We start from the raw sequence: 27096 nt of genomic DNA on the forward strand, positions 1-27096 counted from the left end.
CCTGAAGTACATTCCTGTAAAGTATTACTCTGACTATTCAAGACAATGCTTGCTATCTTTTATTACCCCACAGCGATGGTGTATCTGATAAAAGATGGAAGGGAACTTATTTTCAGTTGAATGGATAATTCACCCTGGGCATGTTTAAACTTTCTACAATTTTAATTGGACAGTGGATCCATGGATGGCAGCAGAAACACAGTTTAGGATGCCCTCTAGCCTTTTTATAAGACATATCTTCTACAATTTGTGTCTCATTGGGTTGTCCAAGGAAAAGCTCAATAAACCAATTAAAAGTTCTTAGTGAAAATTCCAAGCTCTATGAACATGGAAATATTGTTCACTAGAAAAGTTAACTACTAGACAGATGATGAAACTCCATGCAAAGTGTATGTGCTCTGGAGGTTTTGAGTTCTCACATCACTTGTGTGTAAGCTGCATAGTGAACTATGATTGGCTCATAACTGGTTGTGATGCCCAAGAATCCTGAAATCCTGAGATTAAAGGGAAACACAAAGAAAACTGTCCTCCATCACCAGACGAGTGTCAGAACAAAAAGCCCTCGGCTGAACTCTGCATGTTCATCATTCTGCACAGTGAAGCATCTAAGTGAAGTAACGATAAGCAAAAGATATTTTCTGGGTGGCAGGGGACTTGAAAATGGGAGAAAACCATGTTGTGCTTTGGAAAATGTCAGCAGTTAAAGGGTAACTGCCAGTATCACACATTTAAGTGTTTTCATAGGTCTTTGGGAGTACCACTGCAGATTTGTAGTAGTATAAAGTCTTTTGTGGCCCCAGAAGAAGCTGCATGTAATCTAATAAATTGCCTCCAGTGAGTGTTGCATTGTAGGTAATTTAGGTTTTGAATAGCAGTCCATTGGTCTAGCATTTAACTCCTTTAACACCATCAGACTCATTATGGACAGTTTAAAAAATAGGAATCAAAATCAACACAGCAGAACGAGATATCACATTTTTTATTCCATGCATTTTCTTCGAAACCTGGTGCCTACATTTCCCACAATTCAACTGAGCCACTGAGGGCCATCACTGGAGACATTCATCATATTTTTTCTATCTTCCTCTAGAGCCACAAAAGCTTTATACTGCCTTCTTACATATGCAGTAAGAACTCCCACAAGACCTCCAAACACACACTTTAATGTGTGAAATCTTTGGAGTTACCATTCAATAACACATGAAGCAATTTGCAGTAATAACTAACACAAACATCAGTCCTTCTAAATGTCATGAAAAATACCCTCCTTTGACCGTGTTGCATCTGTGTTAAAAAGGTGTCAGCTAATGCACCACTTGCACAGTGTGTGCTTCTGAGGGCTGCACTGCGGCCTCAATCAGTCACGGGGAATTACTGAGGGACAAAAATGATCGTGGATACAACGATCATGGTTTTTCCTCCTTGAGACGGCAGCAAAGACAAACATTCATACCAAGAATGTGGGAGACAGATGCTTGCTTCTGGGTCACAACACTGCAGTGTGTCGGTCATTAAAGAGAATTGAGATGAATGGGGATCATTTTGCGCTCAATTATGTGTCAGAAACTCAGCAAAAACATTCAGTGAATCAACAAGAAAATACAGTTTCAAAAAACATAATATATAAGAGAAAGACTGAAGACAAAATGGTTGTTGCAGTGAACACACTCCTGTCGATCAATTGCGCTCAACGCTCATAATAAACTGCTTCTGCAGCTGCACTTCGCGACTTAGAATTTGGCTGAGTGTGTTTGTTCGAGCTGTGCTGAACGTGTGCGTGTGTGTGCCACCCTTTCTCCAGGAGACATTAGAAAAGCATCAAGAGAGTCTGAAGAAGCAAAGAGAAGCAGTGAAATACAGACTAAAGAAACTGGCAGCACGGCAATCAGAGATTGCGGTAAGTTGTGCACAGACTAGTCAGTGCTCACCTTTAGCCAAAATCTGAGATCTTTCTGTCTTTGATATGACATTAATATTGAAAATTAAAGGTACAATATGAAAGAAGTTAAAAAAAAAACTTTTTAAAGAATGACTCAACTTATCAACAGAAAATGAAGAAATTACCGTTATTTGGAAGACATCTATGTCTAATATGTTGCAGAGATATCTCGGCCTATTAAAAGTTAGCATGCTAACCAGCTAGCCCCGACACAATGTATTGTGAAGCATATCCGCTGTACAAACTGCAAGTTTGTATACTGTTCGTTTTTGTATTTAGTGTTTTTAACATTTTTAATGCATCAAAGAGACGGATAACTTTATCGATTTTAGCCACACAGCCACATTAGGACTCTATGGCTCGCTTTTTTACTCTCGGTGGTTGGAATGGCTGCAAAAAATATAAGTGAAAGCGAGCAGTAAAGCTCCGATCCATTGGATAAGGGATTTAAATCAGGAATCAGAACTACAAAGTGAACTGTGAAAAGGGATGTTATGTAGGGGCATTATGTAGTTTAGGAGATTACATTTAAACTCATAATCTTAATATATAGAATATTGATGAGGTGATAATACAAACTTAATATTTATCTTTTCCATAACTGAATAAACAAGCTATTCTCAGTGGAAAATAAGGTCCCCAGAACACAGTTTGAAGCTATACAGGTGGCAGGGTCCGCCACATATAAACAAAGTATGACACAGTATGAAATTGTGTCTTCCTATAAGTCTGTTTGATTATGCATAAAGAAATCAGTCAATGAAGAAATGTCTCTACATACTGCACCTTTAACTTAGTTAGGGATGAAAGGGACTGAGATCACTACTAACGTATGCTGTAGAGTTGGCACTGGAAGCCAAAGGATACGTTGTAAGTAAAGTGAAAATACGTCACACTACATTATGCTAGTTGAGAATATCACTTTGTACCTCTAAAAATGTTGTATTATTAACACTCCCCCATTGCTTCGATCTCCCAAACTGGGCTTTCTCGAGTTAGCTAAAATGGCACCTAGCTGCATGGCTAACTGAATTTATAAGATAATAGCACCTAGAGTAAGGAGCAGTTAGCGGAACTCTAGTAATTTGCTGCCCCCTTTTTGTTTGGAGAGTTAATGCGACAGGTGGCCAATTCTTACATATTGCACCTTTAAAAAGTAAAAAAAACAAAAAACAACAACACTTACGATACTTGTGATCATACAACAAACTGATAAATGCTTATGCCTGACTTAGAAAAAGTCTTCGGTGATAAGGGAGAGCATCATAAGGAAATACCAGGAGATCCAGGCCATCCTGGATGAGGACCTGAGGATTACTTTGTCCCACCTGGAGATGGAGGAGCGGGCTGCTGTCGCTGCCCTGGATGGGCTGATGGAAAGAAACTGTTCTCTTATCCAAGAGATAGAGCAGGACCTGGCCAGACTCTCTGTGGCAATGGACCAGAATGACACAGAGCCTGACACAATGGTGATCAAACTTGTCAGTGGCAGTCCAGTGGGCCAAATAGATTCTAAATTTTCATATTTAGGCTTCTTTGTCATTTGTGTATGGGAACTAAAAGTTCTTATGTGGTAAAAAAATAAAAAACATACATTAAAATCATTTAATTTAGATTTTTCTCCTTTTGTCCAGTCTTTCTTTTCATTTCCTGAGCAGCAAGACATTGAGTCCGTGGACAGGTATGGAATTCAATTGTAACTACTGATTTAAAAAAAAAAGAAAGAAGAAGCTTACTAAGCAGTGGAGCAGTTGCTGATGTTTCTCTGGTCTGCCTCCTGCAGAGTCGTGCATGTGTTAAACAGGACAGACCCAATCAGTGTGAGCCTGGATGAAGTTAAAGCTGACCAGATCCTCAGCCTCACCAACAACATGCTTCTGCTTATCTGCTCCCAGACCCCGATAATCAAGAAACTCTACAAGAGCTGTCAGTTCACGCATGTTTTATAACCGAGATTTGGCCTCTTACAAATGTAGAATTTTCTGTATAAAACGTATTAAATATGTTTGCTCCAGATTCCAGTGAGGTGTGTCTGGATCCAGAGACAGCCCATCCAAAGCTGATCGTCTCCTCCGATGGTGACAGTGCCACCTACACAGACACCTGGCAACAACTTCCTGACCTCCCTGGACGCTTTGACACCACTCTCAATGTCATCAGTTCGCAAGGCTACAGCTTTGGCCGCCATTACTGGGAGATTGATGTGACTGGGAAAACTTACTGGGAGCTGGGTGTCACCTATCCAACCATTTCCCGCAAGGGCACCACTGAGGACTGCTGGCTGGGCCGGGGGGACGAGTCGTGGTGCGTGGAGTTCTTTGACGGGGAGTATACGGCCTGGCATGGAGGGGTGCCCCATCAGCTGCCTTTAACAAAACGCTTTTGTCGGATTGGTGTGTTCTGTAATTTCCCAGCAGGATTGGTGACGTTTCTCGAGGCAGACAATATGACGCCGCTGTTCTCCTTCTGTGCAGGAACCTTCTCAGATTGCCTTCACCTGGCCCTGTGTCCTGGTCATGACCACAATGGCACCAATTCGAAGCCTATTGTAATCTGTAATGCTGCGTCTCATACTAGTGATCTTGGATTAGCACCACAGAAAAGCTTTTAGAAAATCCTTGCTTAAGCACCACTTTCTAATAACACAACACTTACAAGAGTTTATAAGATGTAACTAATGGCTTTATTTATGATTAAATAAGACTAATGGGTACATTCTCCTTACCACGGAAGTCGGAGGTCGGAGCTGGGACTGACTCATATCTGAGTTGACCACACCAGTTCTAGGTTAGTCACTGCTAGCAATACCAGTTCATAACAATGCATTACATGGTGGAATCTTTGGAGTTACCCTTCCAGTGCATGGTGTTTTGGACATACAAACACTGAAGATACATGGCCATAGGTCGAAGTTAGACAGTACTGTGTGTAAGACTGATTTGATGACACACAAATAAGACAGAAGTGCCAGTGAACAGTGTATTTTACAGCTTTCACAGCTGTTGATTCGTGGGGCAGCCATCTTGGATTTTGAGGTTGGGGCTGGTGCATGGATCCAACCATTAAAATCTGGATCCAGCTTTGGAGGAGGGGCCCCATTCATTCAGATGAAAGCTGCTCTGTGGCGCAAAAAGCCAAATAAGGATGCCTTCACAGGTACAAAATTACTCATATCCTTCGCGTTGTGGTGCCCTTAGAGTGTACACACTAGAGACGTCTGCTGACCGAGTCGGATAACTTCTGGTTGAGCACCCAGCAAACTTGGATGGGAATAAAATGATTCCATGGTTGTCTCCTCTAGACTTTCCTAATGTTATCAGACTGAATGGCTCAAACGCTGATAGTGAAACAAGTCATTTTGTGAGGGGTTGTGACAATGAGAAAATGTATCCACTGCTTTGTGGCCGCATCTTTTACAGTGTAAGAAAGTCTTGTGGGGCCCCAGTGTCTCACGTGATGTTGTAGCTACATGGTACGGCCAACTTCCCAGTTTAAGTGGAACTCACCATAAGAGTTTACAGCCATGCTAGTTGCTCTGTGAGACAATTAAATGCATGCTAACAAGCTCACATTGACAAGTAGGGGGTAACGCAAAATTCTCTATAGGCCCCTCACTGCACTCACTGCTATTCAATCTAGTATTTGTGTGGGCGTTCCTCACATGAGGGCCCAGTATACTCTGTCCACATTCCACCTCTTTGCCCCTGCAATGCTAACAATACCATTGTCATGTCTAATGTTGAACTTGTTCTTGAGTGTATTCCTAATGAATGACAGAATTTTGAATGACAGAGGATAAACACCATCTATAAAGAATTACTTTTATTTAAGCATAAATACAACTATTAGACACAACTAAAGGGTTCCTAATTAGAAAGTGGTACCTTCACTAATACTTTACAAACTCTTCTTTGAAATAACGGAATGTATTTCCGGTAGCATAGAGGTACAATGTGATAAAAAAAACCAACAACTTTCTTTTAGTGCCTGCAGATGTGTGTTAAACTTTCAGATGAATGTGCGGAAATATTAGAATCAATGTGACCCGTCTCTAAGCTCATCATAAGAAAAAGTACCGTCAAATGTTTTGTGTGGGTTGAGTTAGCATATTCTCTCTTTATAGCAAAGTCAAAGTCAAAAAAGGTGTCAGTCTTACATGGAAGTCCTCAACGTTACTCATACTGGCACACAAGTGATGTTCTTGGTACAGTATACTTGATTGAGTGTACAATCATGCTTTAAGTATTACACTTTTCTGATGTTCTAAAGAGATCTAAAACATCCCCCTGTAGTGTATCCTGATATGCACCAAGTGTATGTGGCTCCAAAGTCTAGATTCAAACAAACAATTGACTCTGCAAATATGCTCTCTGAGCCTTTGTGCTGCATCCAACTCTCACCCTATTTTGATCAAAATGATTTTTTATGAATATTAATATGAATAATGTTTCAAGAGTGGCAAAGATAGTAATGTTTGCTATATGTATTTGTAACGTGAGCAGTGCTCATATTATTATTACATATATTCCTAAAATAATTACTATCTAAGAGCACAGTTAAAATCAATAAACCTGACGCAGCACCAGGGTTGAATGCCAACCACCCCCGGTGAATCAAAGGTTAGTGGACTTACACAAATGATTAGAAAAGTGTGAGTGACCAGCCAGACAGCGCATTTGCGTTTTACTCTTCTGGCTGTCTTCTGATCCACTGCCATCATGAACTTAAAGCTCCTCTTCATTTGCCTCTTCTTAGCAGCGCTTGTCATACCTGCTGAAGTATGTATTCACTGTGTGTTATAAAGCAATTGTGGAACAAATGTATTTGCTGGTATTAACGATGTTGCAATGTTTGATAATTCATTTTGCTGGGAATAATAAATACAGTTGATGAAATGCATTTTTATGTCATGGTGGCTTTGAACTGAATTTTTGACAAAATTCTAGCCAACTGCACCATATTTTTGGATTATAATGCCTGATATGGTGCTGTCAAATTATTATTCAGCTGAAACCTAAATACAAGAAACATCGTCATCGTGACCATCACGATCCTGACAGACCTGGACATCATAAACATGGCAAGAGAGCAAAATATGAGGACATAATTAAAGGTAAGTGCATCTTTGTATCAATGTTATAACATAATATTTGATCAATGTTTCACATTTAGTATACTGTAAAATGTGCATACCTCCCTACTTAGTCTGAAATATGTGCAAGATGTGTAGGGCAACAAAGCGATGAAGCCAATAATGATTAATATCTAACAAAGGAAAAATGTTGTTTTAGATGCTTTCTATGAGATCATAGATTCATTGAGTGGTGATGATGATGATGAAGACGAAGAAAGTGCAGACTGGTTCTATGATCTTCAAAACGGTAAGAGGCCTAACACACATATTCTGTCAAACTAATGATAGTTGCGTAATGTCACATGTTTTCAGATGGCTACATAGTAGAATACCTTACATTGGAAAGCTCAAACGTAACCTGTTGAGCTGCACTAGTTTACCAAACTTGTCGAACACAGCTCAGAAAATAGGCAAATGCCTCAGTTCAAGTGTTTAGTCATGCCATTTTTAGAAAGCTTAAACCAAATTTCAGTTTAAAAACCATGTCAGCAAGGTGCAATCAACAAACAAACAAGCATGTAATGTATGAAGTTTTGCCAACTCACCAATAAAGTGTCTAGGTGTTTCAGTTGTGGTTGTGTTTTCATGTTTTTATCTGTAAATTTGAGCTGTTTTGTGTTTCTATGTCCATCCTAGAGCCTACAATAGCCAAGGAGTGATCATGTAGAACAATCACTTACTCAATCCTCTTTCTCCTCTATTCTGAGCCCCTTCTACACCAGTCTCAGGATGATTGATGCATCATGTAGCCAATGAGATTTCAAATCCCGCAATATATAGTTTATATTGTTTTTTAAAGCCCTAAACCTGGAATGTACGCTGCATATAAAACTACATACACATGTAGCAATTGTGTATTCTAGCTAAGACTCTAGAAAAAAAGGGGAAATAATTCAGTGTGTTCAAACTCCTATAGGTCAATCACAGGAGCCCCCAACCCCTAAATTCAGACTGTAACCTTTCAAAAGTGCCCCAAACCATGCCTTTACTCCCAGTGGTTCAACAACAGTTTTGAAATTACTTTGGGCTTGATGGAAATAGGAGTTTTAAGCTAATTTTATAAACATTTTCAGGATTTGTAACAGGTTAAACATTCCCCTATTAACTTTTGTTATTTTTCAGACAAATGCAACCCAAATCCTTGCCTCAACAATGGTGTGTGTGAGGAAAAAGGCAAAAAAGGCAAAATCAAATGTGATTGTCCCAGACCTTTCAAGGGAAGGAGATGCGAGAAAGGTTTGAAAAAGTATTTCCTTTTCCCATGCTGTTGTTGGACTGCAGACTGGTCATATATGTAAATATATAATTAGCAAAAATGTATTCAAACTGTTATGTTATCATCTCAGGTCCAAAACATTGTAGGAAAGGTATATGTGGGCGTGGTGAATGTGTTCTGATTTCAACTCCTCCATTCTATGAGTGCAAGTGCAAAGAGCCCTTCCAGCCTCCCCGCTGCAGAACTGGTAAGGAGTATTTATTTGTCCAAACATGACAGTAAAACTATGTTCACATGTTTTTACAGCTTCCCTTATCGCAAGCTTTCACGTTTTTTCTCCAAAGTTGCACTGTGTGAGCCTAGCCCATGTAAGAATGGTGGAACATGTGTCAAGGACGGAAATGACTTTGACTGCCAGTGCCCTCCGGGGTACAGAGGACGTTTCTGCCATGTTGGTAAATACCTCCCCCTGCATTATTGATTTCCTTTTCCCTGCTCATCATCATCACAGCTCAAATATTGACTCAGTGTGGTATATTTCTCAGGCCCCGATGACTGCTATGTGGATGATGGAGAATCATACCGTGGCAATGTGAGTGAGACAGATGATGGTGATGAATGCCTCTACTGGAACTCTCAGTTCATCCTAGAGAAAGGAGCCGATCCCTTTGATTCCTTTGAGGACAAAGATGGACTTGGCCCTCACAACTTCTGCAGGTCAGGAGAAAATACATGTGTGCATTCAAATGGCAGAGGGCAACCTCACGTGGATGCTCACTCGCAGTTTGTATGACACAGAAACCCAGATGGAGAGCTGATGCCATGGTGCTTCTTCAGAAGAGGCCGCAGGTTGTTGTGGGACTACTGTGATGTGACAGAGTGTCCTGTACCAACAGGTCAGTTTGAAAGCTTCAAACAACTTTCTGATTGTGAATGCGATCCAAATAGTTGTTGTCTTCATGCATGTACTTTTCAGGTGTGGCGCCAACTGGTGTTGTCCCTCCAGGCCCTGATCCTACTGCTCCAAAGCCCCAACCAACAGAACCTCAACCTACAGCCCCTCAGCCTTCAACACCTCAACCCACAACAGTCCCCAAGCCAGCGACTACCAAACCCCCAACAGCTGAGCAGCCCACCCAGGCTCCACAACCTTCTTCTACCACCCCTGGTGCTTCTGTCATTCCGAGTGCCACCCCTCCACTGCAACAGTTTTCCACTTGCGGCAAGCCTCAGCCAAAAAAGGCCATAACCCGAATCATCAGTGGTCTAAAGGTCTCTCCCGGAGCTATACCTTGGCAGGTGTCTATTCAAGTGAGACCACAGAAGTCAAACCTGCCGTTCAGACACACGTGTGGAGGTGTTCTCATCGAGAGCTGCTGGGTACTGACAGCTGCACACTGCATGTAAGCACAACCATAATGAATCCGGCAAAACACCAAACATTGGCTGTTTAAGGAATAGCTTTTCACATGTGGACTTAATCTTTTGCTTGTGTTTTAATAGTGAACCAAACACTGAAATGGAGGTGGTCATGGGAGGTCTGTCTCTAAATATAGACGAACCCACAGAGCAAACCCTAAGAGTTGAAGAGGCTATTAGGCATGAGAACTACAGGGAGACTCCTTCAGCAGTTTACAACGACATAGGTGATCCAAGTCTCGCTCTCATTTTATATAACACTAGCACTGATAGTACCAAAAATACTTGAATTTAATATCTCAATCAAATAATGAATGTATCTTGAGCATTTTTAAGTAACCAAGGTAGGTAAGGATATAACTGATGAAGTGCCTAGCGTACAAAGTAATGAGATTCTGATGTTTAAAATACAAGATGATGCTTATCATTTAATTCTTGGTTTTATTGTGACTTTATATCCAAACTGCACCAAGGCTTGTTGAGGCTGAATGGTATCAACGGAGTTTGTGCCAATGAGACCCAGTTTGTGAAGACAGCCTGTCTGCCCGATGCTCAGCTGCCTGATGGGATGGAGTGTAAAATTTCTGGATGGGGTGCCACTGAAGAATGTAAGGCCACTTTCGCATATTCAGCCTCGATTTAAAAGCTGTCATTTTTACAAACAGATCGTTGGGTTTGTTTTAGAGGCAAGTGGGGTTTGAATGTTTGTTAGTTTAAAGCAGTGGTTCCAAACCTTCTGGTCCAAGGCACACTGCCCTGTCTGATAATGATCATGTACCCCCTTAATTGATTCTCACCTATCACATTCCATATTACATTTGAACAAAACTTAGGTGTGTGGTCAGCAGTCCTATCACAAACGCTGAATGTTTCAGCTGTTGACTACTTTTAGTGAACTTTTTTCTACCTTTTATTCATTACTGTTCACGATTTTAGCAATGTATCCATTACGTTTAGCTAACTATTTTAACCATTAATCTTTTATTTTTAGCTATTTTAATCACATCTCCACTAGCTACTTTAGGCTAAAATTTTTTACCTTTCTTACATTAATTTTAACTAACTATTCCAACCATTTATCCATTTCTTTTCGCTTACTATTCTAACTTTTAATCAATTACTTTTAGCCAACTAGCTTCTATAACAGTTTAGGCTATCCTACTTTTATGTAGCCTTCCCATTTAACTCCCATTGGCATAATTGCAACATATAGTGTTCAGGTGAGCTAATATGCAGATATGTTCTTTTAACCACACCATAATTTCTATTTTTTTAAATTAGTTTCTGCAGTCTTTTTAGGTAAGCCTGTCTTCTTGCAGCTGTACCCATATACAGATCCCCGGTTTAAAGGACCCTGTAAACCTTAAAAAACAAATTAACATTTTTGTCCTCCTTGTCTCTGCAGTTGAATATGGTTCTAACCATTTGCTGTCGGCCAATGTACTGCTGATCAACCAGGAAAAGTGCATGGAGCCTATTGTTTATGGCAGTGTCCTGGATAATTCTATGTTCTGTGCTGGCCACCTGCAGGGAGGGGTGGATTCCTGCCAGGTCAGTAGAGGAGACTTGCTTGTTAAGTATATGCTCTAATTCAAAATATGTGCATTTCTGAGGTCTTAAAATGTTTGTGTGCACCAGTGCATTCGCTTTGTGGTCAGCGGTTTGCTTCTTGTTTCAGGGTGACTCTGGAGGACCACTGACTTGTAGGCAAAATAATACCAGCGTTGTTTATGGTATTGTGAGTTGGGGAGACCAATGTGGAATGAAGAACAAGCCTGGGGTCTACACACGGGTCACTAACTTCCTGGACTGGATCAAGTCAAAGACTCAGGCAGCATCTCCATAAGCAACCTTGATTACTCAGCAACATGCCAGTAAGTTTAGCCAAGGACGTGTTTATGTACAGAGCAGGTATTACTCTTCCCGATTAAGCTTTGGGTTTTTGTGCACTTGTACCTGTTATTTTTTTGCTTAACAGGTCTATAACACCATCTTTATGTTGAGATGCTACTTATTAAACCTAAAAAAACAAAGCATTTTATAAAAAATGTTGTCTTGTCTTTACATCACAATGCCATGTTTTCTAAGCCTTTCCCTAAAGTGATACTCTTAGTCAAGCCAATGGCAGTCCAAAACCATATATTAAAAATGATGCATGTATGGAAAAGCATAATACCCAAAACATTTAAAACGGAACTGGGTTTTTTTAAATTTATTTATTTTGTATCTATTTATTAATTAAGCAAAGTTTTTCTCAGTGGTCAACCAGTAAGAATATCATCTTAATTGTAGCTAGATGGGAGATGAATACAGTAAGCATATTTATCCTCATTCCTTCGAGATGAAGGGGCTAAATGTATCAGTGGTGCCAAAGCCTGAATAGTAGAAGTCTCGACCCTACGTCCCTGATCAGGATAAGGGGAGTCACAGTGCTAGAATGTGCCAGAAAACCACAAATGGGCCTATAAGGTAGATTTTATTTACATAGGTACTAGGTATGAATATGCCTTTTAATAAACCAGCACACAAGCTAAATGCTCAAAATCAAACAGGGTAACATTTTCTCAGTCTGTCAACACTTTGTAAAAGCTGATTATGTCTCATGTGGTTCTTTTGATGAGTTGCAGGATGTGTTGTGGCTCTGAAGTCTTAGAAAGTGTGCTCAGTGAGAGATGATTTGTGCCTGGAACGATTCCAATCCTCCAGGAAAGGAGCAGCAGACTGTACTCTATTTGGAGAGTATGAGGAAAACTATACTGCATGAATAATCATCTAAAGTCTGTTTGTGCTAGTTGCCCTCAACGTGTATTTTGTTTCCAGGGGGGGCAGTTGTACAAAGGGCAGGCTAGTAGTTTACACACAGGTCATTTCTACATCAAGTCAAACATGAGAGCTGTTAAGCTGCTGGCCCAATAGATACTTTACCACAGAACCAAAGTGCTGTATGAGGATGCACCTGATACGGCCTGATGAAATATTTAATGTACATCACAACTGCACACAATGGACAGGCAATATAGAAGTCAATATACGACCATCGGCTATCGACTAAAAAAGTTAAAACATCTCTACTCAGCCATATTTCTTCCTTAACAGCTTTCTGTAAAACATCAGCATCATACAATCAAAATAATATAGTATCAGAACACTACAATGCACTATTTAAAACTTGCTCTCCCTCCCACTCTTGCTGGTAAAGAGAAAAGTCTGCTCATTAGCAAACCTTGGCCCTGGGAATAGATACAGAGGTAGTTCAGTTCCTTGATCCGTCATAGTTTCATAGTTCATAATCTTTTTTTTTAGTTTAACCTGCGACAGATGCAGGCAGGAAAACTCGTGAACCTTATGGTACTCTGACGGCCACACATCTGTTACAGGATGCAACACTGGAGTAAATATGGAAAAATGTCATTGAATTTTCACTCTTTACCCACATTTGTGTTTACCTGCCAGTCCCAGGGGTCGTTAATCCAAAACAAGGTAAGAGGCTGCCTGTTCAGTCCATTCACATCAATGCATGGGTTAAACATGGGATAGAGAGGCTCTGTGCACTGCACACAGAAGGAGTGAAGCAGGGTCACAGAATCAGCATCATAGAATGACAGCTCCCCCTTCTGGAGATTGGCCAGTATGCCCAGCTTTCTGACTCTCTTCCCCACCGACAGCTGCTTCTCCTGTGTGTCATGACATGCCATGTACTTTCCATCTCCATGATAGATGCACCAGGATGTGTTGTTCACACCCAGGCTGGAGGAGCTCTGACTTCGACCATCTTTTTTATCTGCTGGCCCAGTGGTCACACCTATCAGCCAGTAAGGTTTCTCCTGGACAATGACCTCCCAGTAGTGCTGGCCAGTTGTAAAACTCTCCTGAGCCAGTACACTGTACTGGGAGTCATATGGCTGTGGGTTCGTGGTTTCAACGACAGGCTGTTGTCTCCAGTGCACTTGTTTCCTGTCCTGGGATATTTCCAGTTTTGGATGGGCTGTGTTGGAGTCCAGAGCAGGGGAACTGAGATCTGCAAATAAAAATCTATATTCAGTACACACTCACAGTGATAGTGGGGGCTGATTTTCGATTGCAAAATGTTGGATTCTTTACTAACAGGACCACATTCGTGGAAAGTGTTGGGACAAAGCCACCGACAGGTCATCCACCATTCTCTCTACTGTTCTCAGCTTCTCCGGTTCACATAGATCTCTGTCTACTTCCTGGACCGGTGCTAAATCCAAAGGGTCACTATGATTAAAAAATTCAGAATCATTACAAGGGGAAAATGATACCAAAAGAAAAAAGTTATAGAAAAAAAATTGGAGTGATGGAATACTAACCAAAGATTCTCTGCTGTGATTTGCTGTTGAAAATAAACAGGTCATATTTTAGCTGCACTTGGGTGAGCAAGATAACACACTGTCATAATACCGGGCACCAAAACCTTACCTGTAGGAATCTCAGATCATTTGTCTCTTGGAGGAGGGATTTGCTGGCGGCTCTGAGGGTGTCGATCTCTTTGATCTGAGCCTCCATGACGCCCCTCTCGGCCTCCAGCCACTCTGTCACGTATGCCTCTTCTGCGTCGATTATCTGCATCATCAGACGCTCATCGCCGTCCAGCACGACACGGATCCTGCTGTACTTGTCTGAGACTCTCTCTCTGAAATCTGCAGCAGACTTCTAGGAACGAGAACATTATGTCAATACATACAGCAAATGAGGATTCAGTGATTATAAAAATAGAAGGTGTATTTGACATGACATTACCACTGTTTGTGTATACAGTGACTCCAAGTCCTTGATGACATGTTCTGCTTCACCTCTCCTCTTCAGCAGTTGGTTCAAATGGGTCTCTAACATGCTCTGATGGCAGAAATACAACAGGTGTAGAAAGTTTATACCCTGACAGAGATGTGAAGAAATCATCATGACATTTACAAGAAAATAAAACACCTTAAAGGTGCAATGTGGTAAAGATTGGCCACCTGTTGAATTCATTCTTAAAAGAAAAAGAGGGCAGCAAATCAACAGACTAACCATTGCTAACTGTAGCTGCTGTGAGCTAGGTAGCTCAGTTAGCCGTGCAGCTAATGGTACGAACTTGGGACCAGGGGGGTAAGGCTGTTTACACTTCTAGCACAGGAGTTTTGGACCTGAACAGGCTAGTGTTAGCCGGTTTACATGCTAACTTCTGTATATCTCTCAGTCATAAAATACACTGACATCATAACGTCAAAACTGTTATTTCCTCATATTGTGTTGATAATTTTTTTTATTGTTTGAATGTTTTCAAATAAAATTGTTGCATATTGCATCATTAACCACTGATCAATCAATACTAATATTCACCTTGAAGTCTGCGCAGGCTTCATGGAGCTGAGACGCTTTATGGTTCTTGTGCGTGCCAACCAGGACGCATAAGAAGCACACAGGGACCCTTTCCTCCATACAGAAGAGCTTGAGCTCATCACGGTGCTCCCTGCACTTCAGAGACAGCGGGTCTCCTGTCACCTCCACAACTGTGTGCTCCCTCAAAGCAGACCTCTGCTGATGCAGCAGGGCATGAGCCTGGCACAGTGAGGCATCACAAGTCAGACAGGTTTTTACGGCCACTGATGGTGTCTCTATGCAGTGATCACAGTGGATGGTTGAAGAGGATTTCGATGCCCTGTCTGGTGTCGCCGTCGAAATCTCTTTTGTTGATGGCATGTTAGTGGTGAAGTCCTTTACTTTGGTCCAAAGGATTGTGTTCACCTCCAGAGTAAGGTCAGATGGGAGGAAAATCTGACACTCTGGACAGAAGAGAGGAGCCTGATTAGAACCATCAGTTTCCCACACAGCCTGGATGCAGGTGAGACAGAAGTCATGTCCACACGGCAGCGTCACAGGATCCGTGAAGAAGTCCTGGCAGACGGGACACTTTAAAGTCTCCTCAACAGTCCCCATAGCTCTGCTTGCACCTGTTATGGCAGCTCAGAGTGCCCTGCACTCCTGCCTGGCCTTCCCGCTCATGAATGTTTCACAGGCCTCTCTTGGCACGCATCAGTGTCAGATTACTAAAGATGAGTTGACATCCTCCAGTAGCTGTTTCAAGCCATTGACTCTCAGGAGACCACACACAATGGGATGGCAAGTTTCCAACACACCGGATTCAGTGAATTGAATTACCAATTAAGGACCTTTGAATATTGAATAATAAAAAAAACTCTGTTGTTTTCCACTTAAGTAAACCTTGAATTATGGAGCAAAATGCTCCTATGCAATACTCAATGATGAAGTTACACATTAATGAAATAATTCAATAAATACATTATATCAATAATAACAAAAATAATTAAAGAAATATGTGACATTGAATTTCAATAAAAATTTATTTTAATTAATACAATATAACTCTACTCCGGTAGGTTATTGTATAAAGGTCTTATAGCTGAAATTAGTTTGTCTTCTTATGTAAAACCTAAAAATAAAACCTAAAACTTCATTTCAAACATGAAGAGCCAGTGTGATGTGTCTCTCTTACATCCTTGTGTTTGTACTTCCCATAACCTCTGAGGTGTCCACCCAACAGAACTACTCTATCTGCGTACGTAAAGACCGACTCGCTCGTGACTCACTACGTGACCATAACCAGATATTCTACGTACACGTCATTCTTGCATAGCTCAGCTACGGCACTTCCCATCCAACGTGGGCTGTGGATGTGGCAGCAAGGCAACCTCGGACCGGCTGACTACGTGTCTCCTGCACTACTCTCATAAGTGGAGTTGGTCTTGCGTTTCGAGACTCTCACATTGTCAGGTAATGAGTCATTTAGTACAAAGTTTCATCTCTCCATTCCGTCAGAAATAGCCGCTAAACTCTGCAGTGAGCTTGCTCGCAGTTGCTAATGCTAGCTAACGTCAGCTAGCTGCAGGTACGCGTTCTGACACATTGCTGCGATTTGTTAGCATTGTTATTTAACTTTAAACCTCAGTGGCTTAACATAAGAGTTTATTTATGTGAACAGCACCTAAACCCTGGGTTATTTTCTCTAGAAGTTGCTTCTAAGCTTATGTTAACTAATCCAAACAATATCATCTTTACTCTGTCAGTGTGTCAAGTTCAAGTAAAAGCTATCAACACAACAATTCTGATAACTTCATGGCACATGATGCAGAACTCTCCACTGTGACCTAAAGAAGTGATTCATATTGGTTTTGTGCTTGATTTTCTATGTATTTTAAACCTTGCTGTAGGTAACCTACCTTGCAGCATGTCATATCCAAAAGCTGCTTATCTCAGATGAGGTTGTTGCACTGTCATAGTAACCTGACACTGATAAGTGTGTTGATCACAGCTTTCAACACAGTTTTGGTGCCATGTTTGCCAGGCTGGCCTTGTGCTCTCGCCTGCCATCCAGAATCTGGCGTTCAAATGTCTGTCCTGTACCGATCAGAGCGTTTTCCCAGGCAAAGTGTAAGTAACCAGCCAGCTTCTTTGTATTGTCATCATGTCTCACATCTGAATGCTGTAATACTATTTGGTGCATGCAGGTGTGTAATCTAATGTACCTTTGTTATGTTATCATCTGCAGTCTCGCTCCCACGCCCCCATGGAAAGTCTTTCGCCCACCGGAGTCAGTTAAAGCAGGCCAAACGCATTGTAGTGAAGCTAGGGAGTGCTGTGGTGACACGAGATGAGTGTGGTCTGGCACTGGGACGTCTGGCCTCAATAGTGGAACAGGTAACACCATATAAATGTTATTAATGCAGACAAATGAAGAACTCTGTCTATGTTGGTTGTCTTAAGCATGATATAATGTGGGCTCAAGGAAGATTTTAACAACAAATGGGCCTGAGGAGTGGTCCTGTCTTGGAACTTGAATGTTTAAGGCTTTGTGTGTCCTTTCAGGTGGCCATGCTGCAGAATCAAGGCAGGGAGATGATGATTGTCACCAGTGGTGCTGTGGCGTTTGGGAAGCAGAGACTGAGACACGAGATCCTGCTGTCTCAGAGCGTCAGACAAGCCCTGCATTCTGGACAGAACCAACTCAAAGAAATGGTGAATAATAATCTTGATTACTGGGAACTTTTGTTCACTCTTTGAGAAATGCTTAGGTTGGATAAATATTTGTTGAATGGTGTTCATGTTCTTGTTAACTTTCATGAAACCTCTCTTTTTTGCAGTCAGTTCCAGTTTTGGAGGCCAGGGCGTGTGCAGCTGCTGGACAGAGCGGTCTGATGGCATTATACGAAGCTATGTTCACACAGTACAGCACCTGCACTGCACAAGTATGAGCTCGACTTTTTTTCATTCAGAACAAAACACTGTCAGCACAAACGTCACTTCAGTCTCTTCCTTCATTTTCCACTTCTGCAGATTCTGGTCACCAACCTGGATTTTCATGATGAGCAGAAGCGTCGCAACCTGAACAGCACGCTCCATGAGCTGCTGCGGATGAACATAGTTCCTATCATCAACACCAACGACGCTGTTGTTCCGCCCCCTGTTCCCAGCAGTGACCTGCAGGGGGTAAATGTGGGTACTGTGTGAAGGGCATGCTGGGAATGCTTAATGTTGGCCCGAATTGTGTTGGTGGATTGCTTGTAAAGACGTATGTTTCTTTTCTACTTACACACATTTCCATCCTCACTAACTTTTGGGCATATAGTTTTAATTTTAAAGCCTTCTTTAAATGTTATCTACTAAGTTAAAGTATCGTGGTCTTATTTTCTGTCACATTTATGTGCATAGACCTGCTTGAGTTATCTCCTTTTGGAAAGTGGTGAACATATGTTGTTTGTTCTGCAGCTGAGTGGCACTGTGAGGCTTTGTTGTTGCATGGTAGCGGCTGATGTTGCTGTTATTCACAGTATAATGTAAGATATTTCCATCTGGCTTAATGAAATTTCTGTTTGTATTTCAGGTAATCAGCATCAAAGACAATGACAGCTTGGCTGCACGGCTGGCTGTTGAAATGAAGGCAGACCTCCTTATTGCCCTGTCCGATGTTGAAGGTATAGAAGTAACCACTAATTCATCATTTATCATGATTTACTCTGTATTCTCACATTAATATTAATTATCTTAATGTATTGTTGCAAAAAGGCTGCAATTAAGCATTATTTTCTGATTGTCAATCTATCATTCATTTACATGTCATAATTAATCAGATACCATTATAATGCAAAGATATATATTGAAATTGCTTGATTTGCTCGTCAACCATAAAAAAGCTAAGATATGAAGAGGATAAAAAAAAATCTAAATCTACATGTTAATAGATACAAAGAAACTAACGAAGAATTGTTTGGTAATAAAGCAAACTGTAAATAACTGATAGGGCCACTCTTACATGAATTTCAGCCCACTCTTCATTTGGATATTGCGATCTCGATAATATTTTTATTAATTGTGCAGCCCTATTCTTTCTGAGAAGCACCCAAGCCTGTGATATCATTCTAAAATGTCTTCTGTGGGACCTTGCCACTGTAAAAAAATAATGATGATACTATTAAAGTTTTATTGGCTTGCCCTTAGAAGTTAAAATTGTTGACAGAGAGCTTGTGTTCCAAAACTGGAAGTGTGGGGATTCAAAGGATTTGGCGTTTGCAAGGTAGTGAAATATGGCATCTGGTGTTTTTTATAGCTTTTTCCACACTAGAGACTAAAAGTCAGTGTGTCATAACATAATCTACTCAGATTTTGACAATTCTTCCTTATATCTGTCTCCCAACTCCATGGAAGTGTAATGCTTAATCACTGGAGTACTTTAAATAGTTAAGCAGGAAACAAAATGATCGTTACTGAATCATCTCTCAGCATAATATCCTGTCACTGCATTCTAATTGTGCGTTGCATGGATCAAATCTATAATGAGTGTGTATTTGCAAAACAATAATGAAATTTATCAGTTTTAACATTAAATGTTTTGTTTTTGAACTCTATTTAGTTGAATATAGGTCAAAAAAGGAGTTGCAAATAAATGCTTTCTGTTTTTATTTCTGTTTTACACTGTTGGATTCGGGCTGATGTAAAAACTTTCTGTAATCTGTCTGGCCTGTTGGTCTGTTTATTCTTGATCAAAAGAGATATTATTATTTATGTGACTGATTTGGATCTGTGAAGGATTAAAAAGGAATGAAAAAATCTATCTCACAGGGTTATACGACAGTCCCCCAGGAACAGATGATGCCAAGCTCATCGATATATTCTATCCTGGGGACCAGCAGTCAATCACGTACGGCACCAAGTCCAGAGTTGGCCTCGGTGGCATGGAAGCCAAGGTCAGCATGAAGGATGATATTTTATCTCAGAGTGTAAACAGCACTGAGTTTGTACAGTTATTAAAAAGTTGCATCATACTCTGTCATGTCGTCTGCATCAGGTGAAAGCAGCCCTTTGGGCACTCCAGGGTGGGACGTCTGTTGTCATTGCTAATGGCACAAATCCTAAAGTCACAGGCCACGTAATCACAGACATTGTGGAGGGGAAGAAAGTTGGCACCTTCTTCTCTGAAGTGAAACCTGCAGGTACAGGGTGCAAGCATCTGGGACAATAGTTTACCCAGGTGTTGTGTTTGGGATTTTATGTTTGATGTGTAATTATTGACAACACCAGGTCCGACTGTGGAGCAGCAGACTGAGATGGCTCGGCATGCAGGCAGGACTCTGGCCTCTCTGGACCCTGAACAAGTGAGTTTCTGGCTCCCCAGTGTGGTCTGACTAACTGAAGGGAGGCCTTAAAATGATCTATATGCATATCTCATGGAATAAAAAGTATTTATATGGCTTGATATTTCTCCTAACTGACAGATTGGAGTGATAGTTATATCAGTTTATTTAGCACCGAGTTAATCCAACCAGCAACAGAAGGTTAAGGTTAATCCTTTATGATTCTTTAAATAATTTAAATGACAAGATTACAGTAGGAGAAAGCATCTGTTGTGTAGAATATGTTACAAATGTAGAAAATTAAAAACTTGAAGCAGCCTAATCTAAAAGAAAAATGGATATCATTTTCACAACATGATGCCAACAGTCTCCAAACTCATTAATTTTTACATTGCACTAGTATCAAATGTAATTACTCTTGATTCTGGTGTTTGTTGATCATATTGCATGTGTTTGTTTTTCCAGAGAGAGGAGATCATCTGCTGTCTTGCTGAGCTGCTTACAGAGAAAAAAGATGAGATTCTCAGTGCCAACAGGAGAGACATGGAGTTAGCAACAGCATCAGGTACAGAGGCACAGATAGGACGCACTGATCACCTTAATCCACAGCTGCATGCAATCGACAGACTCAAATGCCATTCAGTGCCAGTGGTTATTAGTCATCTATAGCACCTTTCTGAGGGCATATGAGAGTTAAGACCATCTTCTTGTAATCTTATACAGCATGTTGTCAGTAAGAGGCTTAGGCAGGAATCAGTTTGTGCCCTGTGTCGCAGGGCAACATACATGAAAGTGGAAGATAATCTCCACATGGATCTATAGAGGACTGAACTGTCAGTGTTGTTATTGATTCATTAATATTTTTCATAGGTCGTTTGTCCCAACCTCTCATCAACCGCCTGAGTCTGTCAACTGCTAAGCTGAACAGTCTTGCCATTGGCCTCCGTCAGCTAGCTGTGTCTTCCAGGGATAGCGTGGGTCGTGTGCTGAGGAGGACCAGGGTGGCCAACAACCTGGAGCTGGAACAGATCACTGTCCCCATCGGTGTCCTGCTGGTCATCTTTGAGTCACGTCCAGATTGTCTCCCACAGGTCAGTCAACCTCAGCCCTCAGCTATGGACCTGACCACTATCAACTGCTAGTCTTGGAGTTTTATTTTTTTACCTCCTGCATCTTTATCACTGAATGCTCAAGTCACACTTTCATGTATTAATATTGTGTTCCAGGTGTCGGCTCTGGCTATTGCCAGTGGAAATGCTTTGCTACTGAAGGGCGGTAAAGAAGCTTCCAACACCAATAAAATCCTACATCAACTCACTCAGGAAGCACTCTCCCTTCATGGAGTATCTGATGCCATTCAGCTGGTAAGAACTGAAAGCATTACGTTATCCAACCACAGTGTGGGTTTTCACATAATGACATGCTTAATTTGCCATTATCTTTTTTTCAGGTGAGCACACGTGAAGAAGTTGAGGATCTGTGCAGACTAGACAAGATGATTGACCTGATCATTCCAAGGGGATCGTCCCAGCTCGTCCGGGACATCCAGAGGGCAGCAAAGGGTATTCCTGTTCTGGGTCACAGCGAGGGTGTCTGCCACGTCTACATAGACAGCGATGCCAGCATAGATAAAGCCATTAGTGTTGGTAAGTGGTTCCTATGTGTAGCACTGTTGATGTTGTTTCCATTTCTGCTGTAATTTAGTCAGTGTTTTACAGTTTGTAAATGTGTAAAAAAAAATATGTTGTTTTCAGATTTAATTGAAGTGCAGTTATTATTATTTTATATGTTGTCTAAGAGTTGTAATTATGAACTTGTTTGAGTAACCCAGAACTGCTGAATGGACTAACTTATGTTTCATTTTAGTCAGAGACTCCAAATGTGACTACCCTGCAGCCTGCAATGCCATGGAGACCCTCCTCATTCACAGAGATTTGCTGCGAACCCCTATATTTGACCAGCTTATTGATATGCTGAGAACAGAACATGTAAGAAGCATTCACCGACATGCCATAACCTTGGGCACAAGCATTTACACGCAGTATCACAGTATATGAATGATTGTTTTTTACATTTGATAAAGGTAGGAACCCCAGAAACCAACTTTATTGAAAGTTTAGAGACTTTATTCAAGTCAAGAAAGAACAAATATTTCGTGAATGTATTTTTTTTTTTGTTTCATTATGTTGTTTGAAATCATTGTGCCTTTTTTTTCTCAGGTGAAGATCCATGCAGGCCCCCGATTTGCATCGTATTTGACTTTCAGCCCATCCGAGGTGAAGTCTCTGAGGACAGAGTATGGGGACCTGGAGTGCTGCATTGAGGTGGTAGACAGCATGCAGGAAGCTGTGGACCACATCCACAAATATGGCAGCTCCCACACTGATGTTATTATTACTGAAAATGAAGAGACAGCTGAACAGTTCCTGCAGCAGGTGGACAGCGCTTGTGTATTCTGGAACTCCAGCTCTCGCTTTGCTGATGGCTACCGCTTTGGTTTAGGTATGTAAAGTATCAGACGTTGTTTTATTTAATGCTGTTTGTGAAAATACACTATATGTCCTTTTGTAAATTAATCTAACCAGTCACTGTCTTGAATTTTATGATTTTTTTGAAAAACTTTTTCTCCAGGAGCTGAGGTTGGTATCAGTACCGCACGGATACATGCCAGAGGTCCAGTGGGTCTGGAGGGACTTCTGACCACCAAATGGGTCCTGCGTGGGGAAGGGCATACTGTGGCTGACTTTTCAGAGCAAGGCAGTATGAAATACCTTCATGAAAACATCCCTATCCCCCAGGGCAGCTTTAGTTAGGTGTCCAACCAAAGATCCATCAACAGGAGTCAAGATAACTGATGTCCACAGAGTTTATTTAAAGGTTTGTGTCAGCCAGTCAGGCTCCAACTTTTTAGCTGCTGCTTTATCACCACCTGTGTAAATCCACTATGTTGGTGATGGAAACCTGCCTGCAGAACAGTGGCTCCTTTACAGGCAACCAAGGTCCTCAAGATTTTGTGAACCTGTGCATTAAATGTTTGAATCAGTTTTTTAGATAAATGATATTCTCCTGAGAAATGAATTGCTGTCACATGACTGATAGCAGGGTGAGGGAAATGTATTGTGGTGAAAGGAAAAATAAACCATTTCAGCAATGCATATGTGACAGTGTGGGAGGCACAAACAAAGTATTCTACAACAAAGATCCTCTCCTCTTCTCTGTAAGGTCATTTTTATGGCGACAGACAAAAAGAAATCAGTTGACCCAGCTGTGATTTTCTAACTTATTTTTCTACATCCAAACTCTCATGCTGTCTTTTTGTAATTTACTGTAAGTGTTGTTTGTGCAAGATCTTAGCTCAAATGTATTTTGCTGTCCTTCCTCTTCGCACAGGTGCTTTAATAAATATGCTGTACAGTTCTTTACTCACTATTTTGTGTTTTATTGTTCACAAACTTCATCCTTACAAATCTTCATCATAATGTCCCTTGTCTATAGATTCATTGAGCATGAAGGGTAATTTTAGATATGACACTTATCTGCAAGGGGAACATAAAATTGCTCAATGATTGAAGAAAAGTAAACAATACAGTGGTTTATTCAGTCCGTGAAGATAACGATTTTAATTAAACGGGCATGGCTACACTCCAAGGCTTTCTGGATACGAGCTATACTGTTAATAATACTGTGCATGATTTACACACAATTTCATAGATCCCTTTTTTTTCAGGACATTCAGGTAAAACAATGAAAGCACACACAGATGAATCAAGCAGGTTTCAGGAAAAACAACTAACAATTATCCAAAAGTTTATCACACTTTTTTTATGAACTTTCTAAATTCCCACTTGTCCTCCATGCAGCACTGGTGACGTATTGGGTGTGGGCGGGGTTTGAGAGCGCTGCCCGGACACCGGGCGAACCTGAGGCAAACTTAGCTGTCATCTGTCTCGATACCTAAGATGGCAGGAAACAAGTCTTACACTATAGTAGAATATTTCGGCGGGGATGACGGTTACCGCTGTGGGTACTGTAAAAATGAAAAGGGAAACTTTTCTCATGGTAAGTGTCTAATAGAGTAGAAAAGAAACAGCTAGCTAGTCGGTAACGCTGAGCAAGCTTATGCTAGCGACCTAGCTAGTTCCGTCTACTTGCTGGAATAGCCACCGGTTTGTGAAAGAGGGCTAGCTAATGTGGGCAGTGTAAAGTCCTCCTGTCAGTAGAAGAGAGAAACTTATATTCGGTGTTTGTACTTGCGCTGCAATGCCAGTACATTTTATTGAGTGTACACCTTAGTTACCGTTCATCTAAAGCTAATACTTGGATAGTGTCAGGCTGTTAACTCAGCTTTAGCCATTAGCATATTCTAGCCCAACTCCTGGTCAAATAAAAGACTGTCGTAGAACAAAGTCAGTTAAGATAATTAAGCAGGATTGGGCTGGTGTTTTTAACTTACTATTCAGTTGGGCTATCATGTTTTATTTAAGACTAACTCTGTTAGCAGCTTGTAAATTGTACTCTATTAGCATCAAGCTAGCCAGCGATCAGACCGTGAACCGGGGCTGTTGTATTCAAGCAAAAGTGCAGCTGTCTTTTCTTATTTGATCAGTCAGATCTGTGACACTGGAATTAAGAGTCCAAAGGAGATTTAAGTATCAGGTAGACAGAGATGTGGAAATGCAGGAAGTACTCTCGTATCAATAAATGTGTTGTGAAGAGCTCAGGGAACTTGTTTTATTTGACTCAACGTTACACAGATCAAAATTATGTTAGCCGTGGTAGTATGATAATGGTGTAATTGTAGGTTTAAGTGATTTTTTTTATTTTCTGGCGTAACATAGGTGAACAACATACGATGAGTGATTCAGCAACAAAGGAATTTACAGGAGACGAAATATGAGACAGATTTCACAACATGCTGAAATATAAGACAGTGGGTTTGCTATATGCTGCATGTCATCTCTACAAACTGCAGCTTTGTTACTGTCGTGGCATTATCAGAGATAAAAACATAGTGTAACAATTAATGGCTCATTCTTTTCTTTTATTTGTTTTACTCCTGTCGTTGAAGTGAAGGCAGGAGAGTTTTTAGTCTTCAGTTTGAGAAGAGTAAACACTTTCGTCCAGCTGCTGTGGAACTCCTCTCTCTGATCAAGGGTCAGCTGAGGCTAACTTTCAAGTGAACCCCAAATTGGTTTGTTTCAGCTGATAGCGTAAACAAACAAGGACACATAAACAGTGGAGATTTCTGTTATGCCAGTTTCTGTTAATATTTACATTGTGCAATTTTTATTTGCATTGTTGCATTTTGTAACAGAACATCACTTCGAAAGCCATTTTCCAAATGAAATGGAGACCACAAAATGATTTGTTTACTATGTGCGACTCTGTATACTTAATGAGAACTATGGGAAGCATGGCATATTAAGTTAGTCTTGCTGCAACATTAGACTGCATTAGCCAACACAAATCCTGCAGTGCCAAGAAAATTCCTTCCATGAATCTGTTCACAGAAAGGTAGACACAGACCACACAGTCACATGAAGGTTTATAAACGTACCTTTGAAAGTGGAAGTGCACAATTGAGCAGCTCTTGAAGGGCACTGAAAGATTCTGCACTGTACACAAGAAAGGATTTTCTGTCCAGGACTGAAGGGTGTCATTCAGGGAGTTGAGCTGGGGCGAGACAGGTTGACTATAATAAGTCTTCAGGCAGTTCCTAATGCAGCCACTTAGTGACTGGGCTCAGTGCCCGCAGACAAGACAAGAGCTGTGGCCTAAAGTAAGATAGATAAGATAAGATAAGATAAGATAGGAATGGTAATCTTGATGTGTTACGTATGTTATGTGGGCATTGCATGTTCTGGGGAGGAAGGAAGACTTCTTGTGTAATTCTTGTAAGTGATCACAGTAAGAGTTTTAAAAGGTCATAGGTTCGGTGTGTGGGCACAGGTTCAATAAGGTGTGCCAGACTTACAATTATAGAAGTGAACACATTATGTCAGGCGACCAAGGTCAAGTCCATTATGTTTAGTCTGCTGCAGAAAGGGAACAAAAGAAGCCGCTTTCCTGATTATTTAAAGTTCTTCTCCCTCTATAATTTTTCATGTTGTGTTCTTACTGAAGTGCTTGTGTTTTCCTGGAAACACATGTGGAACCGTCTATTGATCAACACAGTGATAATCAGATATACGAGCAGTGTTTCTATTGTAAACTTTTCCCAGCAGATGCTCAGTACTATAATGTTTCCCTTGATGTGAATAGGTGCAGCGATGTTATCAACAGTGTTGTTACATGCAAAGCAAATGTGATGGCACACTACAGAGTACAACATCCTCCTCTGTGTTATTGTGTCTGTCATGGCTCAGTGGAGGCAAATGGATCAGGTGTAAACGATGGAAAAGTGCCCCAGTTGTGCCCTGATCACGGCAGCTGTTGCTCTCACATCAGGCTCACATGGCGTGATTTGTTTGTACTCGTTTTGTACCCTTTTAAACTAAAGGCTTCCTCGCAAGCAAGTTATCAGGCTTTTTTGTGTTATTTTTATTTAGTTTAATCTGCAAATGTGCTTGCTATTGAAGGCTTTTCTTATGGCATCACCTGATTTGTAGGGTTTGAAATATATAGTACTTTATTTACAGTCCCTTTGGGGCCTTCATAGAAAGCTAAACTTGACATTTCATTGTCAGAATTCATGTGACAACTTGAAAACTCCGTTGAGATAACTTTCTTAATGTTGATG

The 27096-nt window shown here is 40.9% G+C and overlaps 5 protein-coding genes across 10 annotated transcripts in view; 4 read left to right on the plus strand and 1 right to left on the minus strand.

The window, feature by feature from the left end:
* The first annotated feature begins 1526 nt into the window (after positions 1 to 1526).
* On the plus strand, positions 1527 to 6447 carry LOC115596797 (probable E3 ubiquitin-protein ligase TRIML1). The gene is made up of 6 exons (XM_030442211.1): positions 1527 to 1558; positions 1717 to 1897; positions 3175 to 3408; positions 3574 to 3620; positions 3723 to 3865; positions 3955 to 6447. The coding sequence occupies exons 1-6, from the start codon at positions 1527 to 1529 to the stop codon at positions 4548 to 4550; spliced, it is 1233 nt and encodes a 410-aa protein (XP_030298071.1). The 3' UTR covers positions 4551 to 6447.
* Positions 6448 to 6583: 136 nt separating this feature from the next.
* Positions 6584 to 11756, plus strand: LOC115596837 (hyaluronan-binding protein 2). The gene is made up of 13 exons (XM_030442261.1): positions 6584 to 6717; positions 6947 to 7052; positions 7231 to 7320; positions 8196 to 8309; positions 8420 to 8536; positions 8634 to 8744; positions 8835 to 9006; positions 9088 to 9185; positions 9266 to 9692; positions 9793 to 9935; positions 10182 to 10316; positions 11114 to 11259; positions 11387 to 11756. Exons 1-13 carry the CDS (start codon positions 6658 to 6660, stop codon positions 11552 to 11554), a joined length of 1887 nt encoding a protein of 628 aa, XP_030298121.1. The 5' UTR covers positions 6584 to 6657; the 3' UTR covers positions 11555 to 11756.
* Positions 11757 to 12981: 1225 nt separating this feature from the next.
* On the minus strand, positions 12982 to 15648 carry LOC115596798 (E3 ubiquitin-protein ligase TRIM41). The gene is made up of 6 exons (XM_030442212.1): positions 15052 to 15648; positions 14470 to 14565; positions 14149 to 14382; positions 14040 to 14062; positions 13814 to 13947; positions 12982 to 13726 (listed from the first exon to the last, which is right to left on the minus strand). Exons 1-6 carry the CDS (start codon positions 15646 to 15648, stop codon positions 13128 to 13130), a joined length of 1683 nt encoding a protein of 560 aa, XP_030298072.1. The 3' UTR covers positions 12982 to 13127.
* A 706-nt stretch (positions 15649 to 16354) lies between these two features.
* On the plus strand, positions 16355 to 23784 carry LOC115597029 (delta-1-pyrroline-5-carboxylate synthase). 3 transcript variants are annotated; one of them, XM_030442594.1, is made up of 17 exons: positions 16355 to 16503; positions 17042 to 17160; positions 17279 to 17427; positions 17596 to 17745; positions 17871 to 17975; positions 18064 to 18222; positions 18611 to 18701; positions 19846 to 19970; positions 20072 to 20216; positions 20305 to 20378; positions 20823 to 20922; positions 21228 to 21448; positions 21584 to 21721; positions 21808 to 22003; positions 22224 to 22345; positions 22577 to 22859; positions 22989 to 23784. In XM_030442594.1, the coding sequence occupies exons 2-17, from the start codon at positions 17064 to 17066 to the stop codon at positions 23168 to 23170; spliced, it is 2337 nt and encodes a 778-aa protein (XP_030298454.1). In that variant the 5' UTR covers positions 16355 to 16503; positions 17042 to 17063; the 3' UTR covers positions 23171 to 23784. The 3 variants fall into 3 exon arrangements, with proteins under 3 accessions (XP_030298454.1, XP_030298455.1, XP_030298456.1); XM_030442595.1 differs by having other exon boundaries at positions 18064 to 18216; XM_030442596.1 differs by having other exon boundaries at positions 17075 to 17160.
* Positions 23785 to 24227: 443 nt separating this feature from the next.
* ate1 (arginyltransferase 1) overlaps positions 24228 to 27096 on the plus strand; it is a 59943-nt gene continuing 57074 nt past the window's right edge. For 3 of the 4 annotated variants that reach the window (XM_030442387.1, XM_030442389.1, XM_030442390.1), the window contains exon 1: positions 24228 to 24416. In XM_030442387.1, the coding sequence (XP_030298247.1) occupies positions 24317 to 24416 (100 nt within the window). In that variant the 5' untranslated portion in view covers positions 24228 to 24316. The remainder of the gene's footprint in view (positions 24417 to 27096) is intronic. The other variant, XM_030442388.1, reaches the window with a different exon arrangement.

The sequence above is a fragment of the Sparus aurata genome, chromosome 15 (genome assembly GCF_900880675.1).
Source record: "Sparus aurata chromosome 15, fSpaAur1.1, whole genome shotgun sequence".
Lineage (NCBI taxonomy): Eukaryota > Metazoa > Chordata > Actinopteri > Spariformes > Sparidae > Sparus > Sparus aurata.